The sequence below is a fragment of the Paralichthys olivaceus genome, chromosome 23, assembly GCF_024713975.1.
Source record: "Paralichthys olivaceus isolate ysfri-2021 chromosome 23, ASM2471397v2, whole genome shotgun sequence".
In the NCBI taxonomy this organism is placed as follows: domain Eukaryota; kingdom Metazoa; phylum Chordata; class Actinopteri; order Pleuronectiformes; family Paralichthyidae; genus Paralichthys; species Paralichthys olivaceus.
The window spans coordinates 15,239,714-15,252,978 of NC_091115.1; the positions used below are offsets into that span (position 1 = coordinate 15,239,714).

General features: G+C 42.6%; 1 protein-coding gene across 1 annotated transcript; it reads right to left on the minus strand.

The window, feature by feature from the left end:
• Positions 1–768: 768 nt before the first annotated feature.
• On the minus strand, positions 769–9,254 carry rint1 (RAD50 interactor 1). Its single transcript, XM_020100025.2, has 15 exons — positions 8,986–9,254; positions 7,940–8,065; positions 7,727–7,842; positions 7,428–7,601; positions 7,063–7,203; positions 6,555–6,750; positions 6,247–6,357; positions 5,388–5,613; positions 4,262–4,399; positions 3,967–4,061; positions 3,592–3,696; positions 3,276–3,496; positions 2,726–2,906; positions 1,935–2,053; positions 769–1,255 (listed from the first exon to the last, which is right to left on the minus strand). The coding sequence occupies exons 1-15, from the start codon at positions 9,205–9,207 to the stop codon at positions 1,042–1,044; spliced, it is 2,385 nt and encodes a 794-aa protein (XP_019955584.2). The 5' UTR covers positions 9,208–9,254; the 3' UTR covers positions 769–1,041.
• Positions 9,255–13,265: the final 4,011 nt, after the last annotated feature.

Genomic DNA, 13,265 nt, shown 5'->3' on the forward strand with positions numbered 1-13,265 from the left:
CTAATCTAAAGACTCATATATTTCAAATCCTTCTGTCACTCCATTTTAGAATGTATAATTATTTGGCACTATACAAATAAAGTTATGGAAATTAAATTGAATTATGAAATAAAATTTAAAAAATAACACAAGCACCCAATTCACTTTTTTTTCTGATCTTAACGACTATATTAGTCATTTACAATGTTTCAGTTAATTTTTACATGAGTACATTTTTGTACTTGTGCTGTAATATTGTGATATTTTAGAATTTTTGTTTCCTGTTGCTGCCTTCAAATTGTGTATTGAAAGGTGCTATATAGATAAAGTGCATTACTATTAACCATCGGTAGAGGAAGCACACAAACATTTTACTCAAAAATAAATAGATAAAAATCTACTACAAAGTAAAAGAACCACATTATCTGTAAATTAAGTTCTTGCTTTTAATGTACTAACAATATTACAACAGTATTACTTAGTAATAGCTGAGTGTATGCAAGTCTAGTCTACTAAGTTGTTATGAGTCTCAGTCTCTTCTTAATCAATTTCAGGAGCTTAAGTGGACCAATCCTTTTATAATTAACTATTGTATATAACATATAACAAACAAAGTGAATGTGTAATTCAATGCATTGTACACATGTTGTGAAGAAAGTACAGATATTTGCTGCAAATAAGTACCTTTAAATAAATCTACCTGAGAAGATCCATGAAAAATGTACTTAAATTAAGTAAGTGTACCTTGTTGAATCCCACCACTGTATTTAACATTAAAAACACGAAGTATTGGAAGATGAGAGTACTGCAGGGTTTATTACATTATTTGTCAGACAAAGCACAATTGTTAACAATAACCTTGTTGTGGTTTACTTCAGTCAACTGTGGTGACAGGTAAGTGGGCCCCCCTACAAAAAGTGCAACGCAATAATGATACTATCTGAACAGCCCAAATTTACATAACTGACAGATATTAAGTGTCTTCTTTCCAAAGATGGTTAATATTTAATTAGAAATATTTGAATATACATCAATATAAACCTCCAAGGGGTGGAAGAAATGTCACTGTCCGGGCCAGGAGGCTCTGAGGTTGAGGAGAATGAGCACGTCGCACGGTGCCAAGCAGTAAACCCCCACCTCATTGAGCGCAGACTCGGGCGGAGGATCCTCTGCACCTGCCCAGCCCGTCGTCTCCTCCTCTGACTCTTTGAGGAGGTTCCTTAGCAGAATAGCAGAGCCCACGTTCAGACACAAGATGATACACGCCTCCTTCACACTGTGGACAGAGACAGAACTAATCAGAACGCAGGTAGAAACAAATTCATCCCTTTCACTTAAAGGATACATTCTGCTCATCTTCACGTTCATAACTTTAATTTGAGTTTTTACATGAAAAGGTTAAACACTGTACTTTAGTTCCTGTCCTTTTAAGGCCCTCCTCTTGATAAAGCTCAGTCTGCTGATTGGCCCACACTGTGTTGTGATTGGTGAACCGCTGCCAACATGTGTAGGAAATGTTGGCTTCCGCCCTCGGTTTACCTGGCTGTATCCAGGGGCCATGCCAGACTGGCCAAAAGGCGCATATTGTGCCAATGTCATCACAATGTCACGTGACATCACAATGGTTAGGAAGTGTTGGACAGGATTCTGACGAGGTATTTCAAGAGCCTCAGTATTTTCTGGGGAGGAGAGGAGCTCCCTTTACTGCTATATGAGCTTTTAAGTTTGCTCAACTCACATAGACAAATAAATCTATACAACACAGCAGAGGAAATAAAAACTAAAAACACATACGTCTCCTTTAACTACTTTACTGTTGGTCTAAACAGTTTCTGAAAGCACTGCATCTGTTTCTTTAGCTGCCAAAGCTCAATAGTTGTGGGGATCAGCAAAATCTATAGTGTGTCAGCATGAGTAATAATAAATGTTCTAAAGACACAAACAGACACACTTACTGCTTAAAGAAGTTCTCAGGTCTTTTGCAGTAATGACCAAACAGAGGAAACAGGTTTCTGGTCATGTCGAACTGAAGCTGAGCTGCTCCGCCATCGCTGAAATGATTTGTCAGGATCACCTGGGACACAGGGAGACACATGGATATATTGAGCTCAGTGTAACTGCACAGCCTGAAAACTAAACCCATCATCTGTTTAATGGCAAACACTTGATTAGAAATGTGTATAAAAACTGTTTGTGAACCGTAGGGATCGTTGTTGTGGAACTGTGGGAGAATTTCAAGTTAACTTGTTTGTGTTCATGAGGTGGTGCGCAGCTCAAGAGCTGTGGCTGTTGGAAGGGAAGATCTCAGGGATGGAACTGTTGTGTGCACCAATAACCACAAGGTGTCATCAGTGAGGCTTCTGTGAGTTAGGAGGGTAGCTTGAGTTCAGGTGCAGCTGGAATTCCACTCACACAGATATTTCCTGAGTCGACTGTTAACCCCACATCAGAAGACAGAAAGAAGTGGTTGTAATGTGCAATATTGACATATATAGAATATACAGCTTGCCCTATTTTTAAAATATAATAATAATTTTGTAATATACGTGTGTTTGTTGTGAAATATAAATGAGTTTTGTTACATTAGTAAAATAACGAGAACTCAAAAGTCTGCAGCTGCATCATGTTGGGGTGTCTGGCTTCCGTCCTCTTGTTTTCAGTTATTTCCTGAACAGTTAAACGTGATTTATGAGATTCATGTATAAAATCTGATCGACACTTCAACACGTGGATATTCATTTCTTACATCCTGGTAGAGAAATTTGTCGAGTCTATCCGCCAGGCCCTGCCAGGCAAGTTGGAACAGAGAAACACTCAGGACCTGATGGAGGTTCAATAGTCTGTCCCTCACGCACAGCATCATGGGACATGCCGAACTGGACAGGGACATGGTGGACTGGTCTTGCTGGGATGGTAGGGACAACCACCTAAAAAAAAAGTCAAAGCAAAAAGAGAAGACAGTAAATCAGTTCTTTTTGATCAGTGGTCGGTGAGATTACAAAAACAAATCTATGGAAAGGATATGCAATGAAATACTTACTTTTCATTAAATACAGTGCAATCAGGATAAAGGCTAGAAACTAATGATCTGAAAAACAAGTTTCCCACACAGCTCAAAATAAAATCACTGAGCTGATCTGGTTATTCAGCTTTCTTCTGATTTAAATGTGTTCATCACTTCTACCTGACAAAAATGTTACCTGACCCTGAAGATGTAACTCAATCAACAATTCTAACAGCATGATCTGAAATATTCCCTTCACCCAACACCAACATGTAAAGTACTCATGTCTTACCTGTCGTGAGAGTATGGTTTGGCCTTTTCTGTGATTTCCCTCATGGTCCATTCCAGCAGTCTTCCCATCATGTCTCCTTTCAGTCGATCCAGCAGCGCTAACAGACCCTCGAACAGGGAGCCCTCCAGAGAGGCCAGACGGCCGAGCTCCAGCACCCCAAGGTCTCCCAGCACCGCTTCGTCTCCGAGTGAAACGGCCGCCTGCTGCAGCTGTAGGAAGAACTGAACAGAGAATAAAAGCAGTGGGGAATGTTAACTCAGTGAGGAGCTACAGCCTCACTAAAATACATATATTTAATTACTAAAACTCCACACACCACGTTGTCTCCCCAGTCTCCCAGGATGGTGGAAATGTAGTTGACAGCATTGAGGATGGCACAGTAACGGGCACCGAGTGGACAGCGAGACTCCTCTTTCATTACCTGGAGGAAAAAAAAAAAAAAAGAATACAACCAGTTTCATCCATCTACCTCTCACCCTTTTGAAAATTCTAATCGTCAGCAAGTCTGTAAATAATTACACAGGCTACAGAGAGAAGCACAGTGACACTACACAAGAACATTTATTTTATTAATAAATGGAGAAAGAGATTTTAGGGAAACTGCACATTTCCCCATTTCCATGTTAACCATTAGCCAAGTGCCTTTCGTCTACTGTCCTTCCTTCATCACACGAGTGGCTTCTGTTATTACCTGGGTGAGTCGTATGCGGAAATCATCCACCAGCTCTCTCTGCAGCCCGAGAAACTTCAGCTGTGCAGAAGGACAGGGTAAGGCCCGGTACCGCTCTGAGTACAGCAAGACAACAAACAAAATGATTTCTATAAACATCCTGTGTGGTTTAAAGATATCCTTAAGATAAACTTAAGATTTAAGTTTACACATAAACATTTGGTGGGGCCAATGCAGAGATACATTTTTTTAACTTGATGTTCATGTTGGGCTTTAATAATACATAAGATAATACATTATTATAACACAATCTTACCAGTGATGACCTGTAGCAGAGTCATGAAAGTCTCTGCACAATCTGGCGCCTTCAGCTCATCCATATCACTGATGTCCTTGTACTGAGAGCTCCACGCTCCCTCTGCCGACAGCATGGCGTCCATCTTCTCCACTGCCACTGTAAACACAGCGTTGGTTAGGACGCTCGCTCGCTCTTCTCGAGCAAACTTACTGAGACCGGGCAGACTGTATTGTGTGTAACCAGTACTACATCATACAGTCTGCAGCATGATATATAGGATGAGTGCACGGGTTTTGCCCTTCAGGCCCTGAGGTTCAATTCATTCAGTTTGAAATAGCACAATATGCAAAACAATAAAGTGCCATGTCTCAGCTTTGATGAGCACGTTTTCTCCCTCGTAACTTGAATTTGAAACTTGAGCTTGAAAATGGTCTCTGCGCGGTGGTGTAAATATCTGCACATATTTTTGCTGTATTTTTCAATTTGTTTATCTATGTGGTGTTTTTCCACTGTCTGAGTCACCTGCACAGTCTATTTTTGTAAGGACCTACGATGTCACTTCCTGATATCTCACATGTCTGTTTCAATCTTCACTTCCGATTAGTCATCCTGGTGATGGCCAGTGTGCTGCAACACTTTTTTTTTGTATCTTTGCCATACAGTAGCCACTCTAATAAAAGGGTTTTTTCCACAGCAGGAGGGCCTTTGTTTATTTCCTTTTTTTGCCTTCCAACCAATGTACAAAAAAATCAACGTCCCGCCAGCCCAATCAACCAATTGGAAGTCTTAGCTGTCAATCATGACGTTTCTCCCCGTCTTTATACCATTAATTAACTATTGAAAACAAACTTATCAGAAACATGAACACTTGTGTGATAAAAACTACCTAAAATGACATTAAACATCTTTGAGAAAAATGTATTTGACACATACTTGGTCCAGATTTATGAACAGGGTTTATGACCTATACTGCAGCCAGCCACCAGGGGGAAATCAAGAGGATTCGGCTTCATTTTTGGGAGCTCTCACATCATCCATCTTTATTTACATTCTACAGCCTGAAGTTGTTGAACCACAGACATCAGCTGTATCTTTCAAACCAGTTCAACTGACATGATAATGACGGAATAACAAAAATACTTACTCTTTCTTTCCACGGTGAGCCACTTCTGAAGGACCGCCTCCTCGAGCAGGAGGTGGAGCAGACCGGGCAGCACCGCCGGGTAAGAATGGTTGCTCCGGAGCTCCTTCTCGAACTGCAGCACCTCCTCCACCAGGTGAGAGAGGAGCACGTCGTCGTACAGCAGCCTGGAAGCATCGCTGGCCACTTTCTCCTGCACCAGTGACAACAGGCCTCGACAGAGCTCCACCTACACACACACATTCACAGAGTCATCAGTGTGCTCAGCTGGTTCAGGCATTTTAAGTTTAAATGACACCACATCATAAACACAATATCCAGAATGCAGTCATTGATAACACTGTTATAACATTTCAAGCGTTTTTGAAGCATCATATTAATGATATGTGGTAAATTTCCATTATCCATCCAGCCACCACATCAGCCGAGTTCATAATCTTCTAACCCTAAAACCTTTTATGATTTATAGTCACTCCAGTTTGCCTTTCGACAGTGTTGACTTGGTGTTTAGGTTTTGAGAGTTGAAATTACGTTCCAGTGATCAGTGAATCCCTTCATATCTGCTCTCTGTTAACAGAATGCTATGTGGCGTCTCTCTGCTTTTTAGTAGTGAACACATCTGAGTCAAACTCATTAGCACTGCGCTACATGACTAGCCTACGCTCCATGAAAAGACGTCAAATGGTTTTACTGACGGATGCACAAACACTTATCCTGATCACAATGTTCCCTGCATTATATAGCAGGAACATAAAGGTGAAGAGGAACATAGTATTCTGGTCTGGATCAAATCTTATTGGAAAAAAAACCTTCTATTACATTTCATCAGAGGACATCAATGATGGCAAACAGAGTAATATACCCTGGCACTGATGGCGGCCCCAGCTCGGTCCAGGATCGGCTGGATCTTCTCCTCCATGAAGGTCGAGCTGTTCCCCATCCACATCAGAACCTGCGTGAGGTACCACTCAGGCTGGAAAGAGAACAGACACAGGATGAGTTACAGGTTCTACAGCTTCATCATCAGATGGAAATGGAAGAACAGATATTTACAGACTTGTTACACTTTGTTGGACAAGTATATGTCCTGCGTTTTCCCAGGATTCCAGTTATCATAATGTATGTGTTAACATGTATTTGTGTATTTCTGCGTGTGAGAGAGAGAGAGACCTTGCTGGGAGAGTTGGTCTGTCGATTGCCGTAAAAGTGGTATCTGAATCTTTTGCTGAGCGGCAGCAGCATGATCTGGATGGGCAGACAGAGGGGAGGTGCTTGGGACAGAGGTGTGGAAGAAGAAGAAGACACAGGCGGGGCAGAGGCTACGCCCCGACCAGAGGCCAGAGCCATCTGAGAAATGAGGTCATCGCTGGAGAGGGGAGGTTAAAGAAACAGCACACAGTGTTCTATTGGGACATCAGCCAAAGTTTGAATTTGAATCCTGTGGTGGACCCACTTCATCTCACGATCTTGTCTCTTGATACCTTCAATCACCGGTTTCCAGTCTCTGGAGTCTGTACTCAGAATGGTGAGAGCAACTAAAGAACATCAGAGGAGAATAGTCTGACTGACAGCTGACAGAAAAGCTACGATAACTCCAATGACCAGTGTGGCGACTATGAGGGTTATTACACGAAGCAAATAAGCTGTGGATGTGTAGAAGCCCGAACCTGAAGGATACGAGGTCTGCAGGGCGAGCAGTTGAGTCACAAGCAGCTCCAGCTGGCTGCTGATCTCCTGACCATTAGCCGTGGGCGTCAGCGACTGAGTCGGAGGGGAGATGATCGGCCAGTGTAGGTGAGTCAACACTTTCTCAAAATCACTGGGAAAGAATTGAAGAGAAGGATTAAGCTCATATCGTGAAAACAGACCCTGTGGCCAATGGGTTAGTTATATAATCGCTATGTTCCATAAAGTGGTATTTGAACCCGGTATGTGTTTATCTGGTTGAGAAGTTTATTTCCTGTGTACTCCCCTTAATCAAGACAATGGCACAAGAACCAGCTATGTTGTGTGTCCTGAGACTGTGATTGGTTGTTAGTTTACGTGGTCAGTCGGTCTTTGAGGATTTTGTGCCAGAAGTGAAGCGTTTCTCGTAGGAAGTCCTGGAGGTGAGTACATCCGGACTGGCTGAGTCCAGCGTCCAGTGCAGCCATGCTGTCCACCGCCCTTATGGCCTCCCACACGCTGCTGGTCATCAGACACTGCTGGACTGCAGCACTGCAGACACACAACACATTGCATCTGGTTCTTTATTCTTTTCATTACACTGAGCTCGAGTCACTCTCATATTGTTTTAGAAACCTATTCAGTGTTTTCCTTCCTCTTCCCTGTGTTTACAGTACCTGAGTTCCTCTATATGTTGAAGGCAGCGAAGATATTTCATGTGCCTCTCTATGGTGTCCACATGATTCAGGACCTGGCTAAGATTATCCATCCACGGCTGGGCCCCCTGTAGATGCTGAAAGAAAGGATCATTAACCAGGACAGTTGCTTAAAGCTCGTAGAATGGTATAGGTCCGATGAATAACTGGTGCATTTTCACTGGTGGTGTCTACCTGGTGCAGCATGTTGGAGATAAGTCGCTCTCTCTGCTGCAGGTGCTCCAGGGAACGTCTTGCCTCCTCAGCCGCGGACAGAGCTGCAGAGACTTTAGGAGGCACAGAGCTGGATACGGACAGAACCTGGATGATGGAAATCAAGGAGTCACATCACACACGGAAAATCACAGAGTGTATGTCATAATGGTTTTTGCAATATGTGTGTTGACCTGAACTTGTCAACAACAAGAGTCATGAAGAACTGTGACAAGTTCATGAAGATGCATGGTGCCAACAAAGTGCTAAATAAACCTGAAGGCAAGTGTAGCTAACCTGTTCTAAAGGGTGGTTACACCAAATATAGTTTGATTTAGGTCGTTTTTTTTCAATTTCTTTTTTCAACAACTTAATAAACCAGATTTATCCATCACTTACATATTACCAAATGACCACCAAAGTATATTGGTGTATATCTCCGACAAGACCAAACAGTCCCCTGATGAAGCCAAATGAAATTCATTAGATCCAGATTTTCATTTGGATCTGCACCAAATTACACACACAGTCATAAATATCAGTCCACTAAACATGCCTGATTTGTTTGTTCCAGATCAATTAACTATTCTCTGAGAAATCATCCATAGTATCCACCTATCTAGAGTATCCATCTATCTATCTACAGCTTTAATCAATTTATCTATAGTATCCATCTACTCATCGATCTAAAGTATCCATCCATGTATCTACAGCATCCATCTACAGTATGTATCTATCTATCTTTAGTACCCATCTATTTATCTATAGTTTCAATTCCATTTATCTATACTATAGATTCTGTAGTATCGATCTATATCCATTTGTGTGATAGTGATAGGTGCCATGAAGGTGACATGTCCTGGTGTGATGCTGATGTAGTCTGTCTCCATTTATCTTTAATAGAAGTGGAGCAAGTGCACGTGCCGGGACGGTTTATTATTATCATCATCATCATTATCATCATTATTATTATTATTATTATTATTATCATTATTAGGAGGAAACGTGTAACAGAGGTGAGCTCCCACCTGCTCCTCCAGCACGGTGTTCTCCTCTGTCAGTGTTCTCAGCAGGTTGCTGACATTCTTCAGGGACTTCAGGTCGTTGCCCACCTCCTTCTCCAGGAAGCCCAGCACGAAGTCCTCCACTCCGCCCGCCTCTGCCGGAGACGCGCCGCCGAGGCTCTCCGTGTTTCCAGCGGCGTCTGTCGGTCTGTTCGCTGCTCGCTCTGCAGCACCGACCGCCGCCATCTTTTCTGTCTCCGACGACGCTGTCGCAAAACTTCCGGTCCGCCGAGGGGAGGCGCTCGTTTAGCAGCTACGCGTTAGCCGCGGGCGGTCACGCTGTCTTTCCTGAACCGTGGTAATACAGTCTATGTTTGCTCCACCCATCCTGTACACGCGGGGCACACCGAGGTAGAAAACAAGGACACCTTTCTCCGATGATGCTACGTCGGCACAGCAGAGACCGCTGGTTACACGTCATCACAACAGGGGCGGATCTAGGCTTTTACCCAATAAGGGGTCACAAAGGGGCCTCAAATCACCACCGGGGGGCCAGTTAAATGACACCCATGCACAATTCCTGTTCAGTAAGGTTCACATTTAAAGGTCCAGTGTGTAAGATCATCATCTAAATTGTGTGAGTTGTAGTTTTCTTTACCCCAGAAAAGGCCCTATATATTTAAATACTTTATGTTTACATCGAGGGGACCCTCTCCACAGGGGCCGCTATGTTTTTTACTTTATCCCAGACTGAGTTTTAATGAGAGCTGAAGCTACCAGGTTCTTTTTCGTGTTTAGAAGGAGAGGGTGAGGTGAGGGGTGTTTAGCTGCAACATGCAATTTCACCACTAGATGTCACTAAATTCTACACACTGTACCTTTAAAGGCACAGTCTGGACTACTGTAAAAAAAAACATTGCGGCCGCTCCTGATGTAAATATTAAGTATTTGAAGAGCCTATTCAAGGGTAAAGAAAACAACAATTTGTGCATTTAGATGGTCACACACTAGTGAAAATATCAGTCTGATTATTTTATATTCAATTTCTCCCAATAGATCCCTCCAACCTAAGTCTTACACACTGGATCTTTCAGGAGGATAGTTGTGTTTCACCGTTCTCCTCACCTATAAAGCCCTTAATATTATGGCACCATCATACCATAAAGAGCTCATTATACCATATCACCCCACTAGAGCGCTGTGCTCTCCGAATTCAGGATTAGATGCTGTCCCTAAAGACTCTGAAAGTAGGGTAAGAGCCTTCAGCTATCAGACACCCTCGCTACATTTAGCAGTCATCTTAAAAGCTTCTTTTTGAAAAAGATTATAGTTTGTTCAGGTTCTGTCTTGGACCAGTTGTGCTGATATAGACCTAGATTGTCAGGGGACTCATGGCACATGGAGCCTCTCTTTCCTCTTCTCCCTCTTCATTATGTTGCTGACTTGACTTTTTCCTCAGAGTCTTTGTGCATTATCGTTTGCAGATCCAGGACCGCTGCAGGGGCCACATCGTGGATCATGATCGTGATGGTTGATTGTTGAACGCTGATCGTGGACCTCTGTCTGTCCCCTCTCTCTGAAGTTTCTACAGATTTTCCTCACTCTGGCTGAGGGTTAACAACAGAGGACGTCACTCCTTGTTAAGCCCTATGAGGCAAATTGTGATTTGTGAATATGGGCTATGCAAATAAAAATAGATTGAAAAATTGCTCTTTTATATTCTTGCTTTCTTTTAATTCTGCAGGACATTGATGCTCTTTAATTCTGTCTGTCATCCTCCCTCCTGCCCTCATCCTCAGACGTGCTCCTCCATCTTGCCTTGACTTTATTGTTCTTAAAGCTATTTTTGCTGCACTCACAAACCTGAAAACTTTCCACTTTCCACAATCTACTCCTGCTTCTGTCCCTTTCAACCCTTCCGGTGCATCAGACCTGAATTGACATTTGCCCGTATTGCCTTCTCTGTAGCCCGAGGCAAGTTCACTCTGGGTTTCCGCTCATCACTCCTCCCCTCTCCTCTCTCGGTTGGACTTTTCCAGGAATCTTATTCAACAATTCTTGGGCTTCACTGCTGATGACCTTAAGTGTGGTTGACTGTGGCTCAGGAGGTGGAGGTTCCTCCATTACGTTTGCTGAAGTGTCCTTAAAGGAACTGGCAAAGATGTCAAGCGAGTTTCTGGGGATGAGGCCTATGCCTGTGTTAATGTGCTGCAAAAAAAAAGACGGTAAATACGGTATATCCTGACTCTGCCTGCTGCACCACAGATTTCCATGAATGCACTGGAGATTTCTGCATTGTTGCCTCCTACTGCGTTGTGCGTGTGTGAAGGACTAACTCCACAGAAAGTCCAGACCCAATTCTCCGGACTTCCTCTGGAGTTCATGTCTGAAAATGGCTTTACGCTGCACATGAAGGTGCTTTCAGTGCCACACAGTAACACCACAAACTGTGTTAACATTAATTCATCTTTACTACACCATCTTGTAACAAGAAGCCAAAAACGCCACAGAGGAAAATGACGTTTTATTGTAGTAGCTTTGGTTGTACGTCTATTCACAGAAGTTCTTGTGCTATAAAAGTTGAGCAAAAGGCCAAAGCCTGTGAAGGTGCTGGCCCAGGCATGTACGACTGTAACAGTCACCCTGTAACTCTGCAGGTCAGTCTGAATGTGACAACACGAGACCATCTGCCCAACAACACTGTGTGTGAGTGTGTGTGTGTGTGTGAGTGTGTGGGAGCGCATGTGTGTGTGAGCGTGTGAAAACGTGCAGCCCAGTCACGTGGAGCAGCAGCCTCTGGTCATGTCTGAAATTTTTCACATGCACGTAAGCCTACGGCTGCGTATCACTGTCTCCGCCCCAAAATAATCTGCTCAGTCTCTATAACAACATTTCTCTAAAAGTATATATAACAACATACTTTCTCATTATTACCAACATTCACATATTCTATTGAAACAGCCTTAATACAGTACATACCTGTGTGAGCATCCACACACATCTTAGTAATAAGCTCATAATAAAAAATAAATATTATACATCATTTACAAATTGTTTTTTCAGACATTAAGTAAGAGATGCTCACTAATTTGCACAGACGTGACTTTAGTGTCATCGGACCTTGACTACATGCAAGATGTCATATAAGTTTACATCTATCAATTCTTAGTTAAACATTTGTAACCCTGATCACAGATCAGTCAGAGGCTGGAGAGATTTCTCTATCCTGCACTGTTCCATTAGATTTCAAAATTCTCTTTCTGCGCATTTAACCACGTGCAGTTGTACGTACAACACTTTATCTGGAGGGCTAAATACTGACAACTGATGGATAGATTGTTGTGATGATGTGTCATTTCATTATCCGATTGATATGACTTTTCATCTGGCACCTCTATGGGTCGCCGAGTAGATGTGCTCTATCAGTCAATGAAAAATTAAAAAAATTAAATTAAAAAGTGGCATCCTGACAGAAGTATCTACCTCTACAGGTGTGACTTTAGGTGTCGCAGCTACTGACGGTAGGAACAGCAAACTCCCTCTTCTTCTTCACTTTTGTGTTCAGGTGTAATGAAACCACAGCATTACACGGCCACTAACATGGCTCCAGACTTTGAGGCCATAGAACATTTGAAACAGAGACTTTACATTCCATTTAAATCATGCACATGGTTTTCTAACGTCACAGGTAACGTCACTCTATTTCAAACTGCACGACAACGTGACTTACAGTCAGTAATTACTTTTAGTCTGAAAAACTTACCTGACCCAGACTTTACGACTCAGACTAATAGATTTGAATTTCACCCTTTTCAAAATAAATCAAGCACAAACATTGGCCACAGGAATCATAACCTTTTCTACCGTAGACTCCATCATGAAACTATTAGTCACCTCATGACACCTGACCAACATGCAGCAATATGAGTCAGCTGCTCATCACAGGGAGGAACGGATTCAGGCTGCGAGTGCTTGACGTCATTCCTCTGGCCTATAAAGCTTACTCATCTGTTAACACAGAGCCTGGAGCGCTCTGAGTGACATTTTAACAGGCGGAGTATCTGATTTCAACCTGGACAACATACAGACGTTAATAGCTACTGCCGGGTGAACCTAAACTGTCCACTACACAAATATGTTGGACAGAGAGACTGTCCGCTGATGATGTGGTGGTATGACGCCAGACGGCGGTGATGTCATCCCTCTGCATCATTACACACCCACAATGTGTGACAGAACACAGATATAAAGGAACCTTGGCACTACTCATTTGCTGTATAGAGGTTACTTATAATGCTAAATAC

Excerpts from the sequence above, each read along its gene's own strand:
- rint1 (XM_020100025.2), bottom strand. The coding sequence starts at position 9,207 with ATGGCGGCGGTCGGTGCTGCAGAGCGAGCAGCGAACAGACCGACAGAC. Across the intron at positions 3,497-3,591 it reads GAGACTGGGGAGACAACGTG|TTCTTCCTACAGCTGCAGCA; the intron begins GTGTGTGGAGTT and ends TTCTCTGTTCAG. Across the intron at positions 2,054-2,725 it reads ACAAATTTCTCTACCAGGAT|GTGATCCTGACAAATCATTT; the intron begins GTAAGAAATGAA and ends CCTGTGTCCCAG.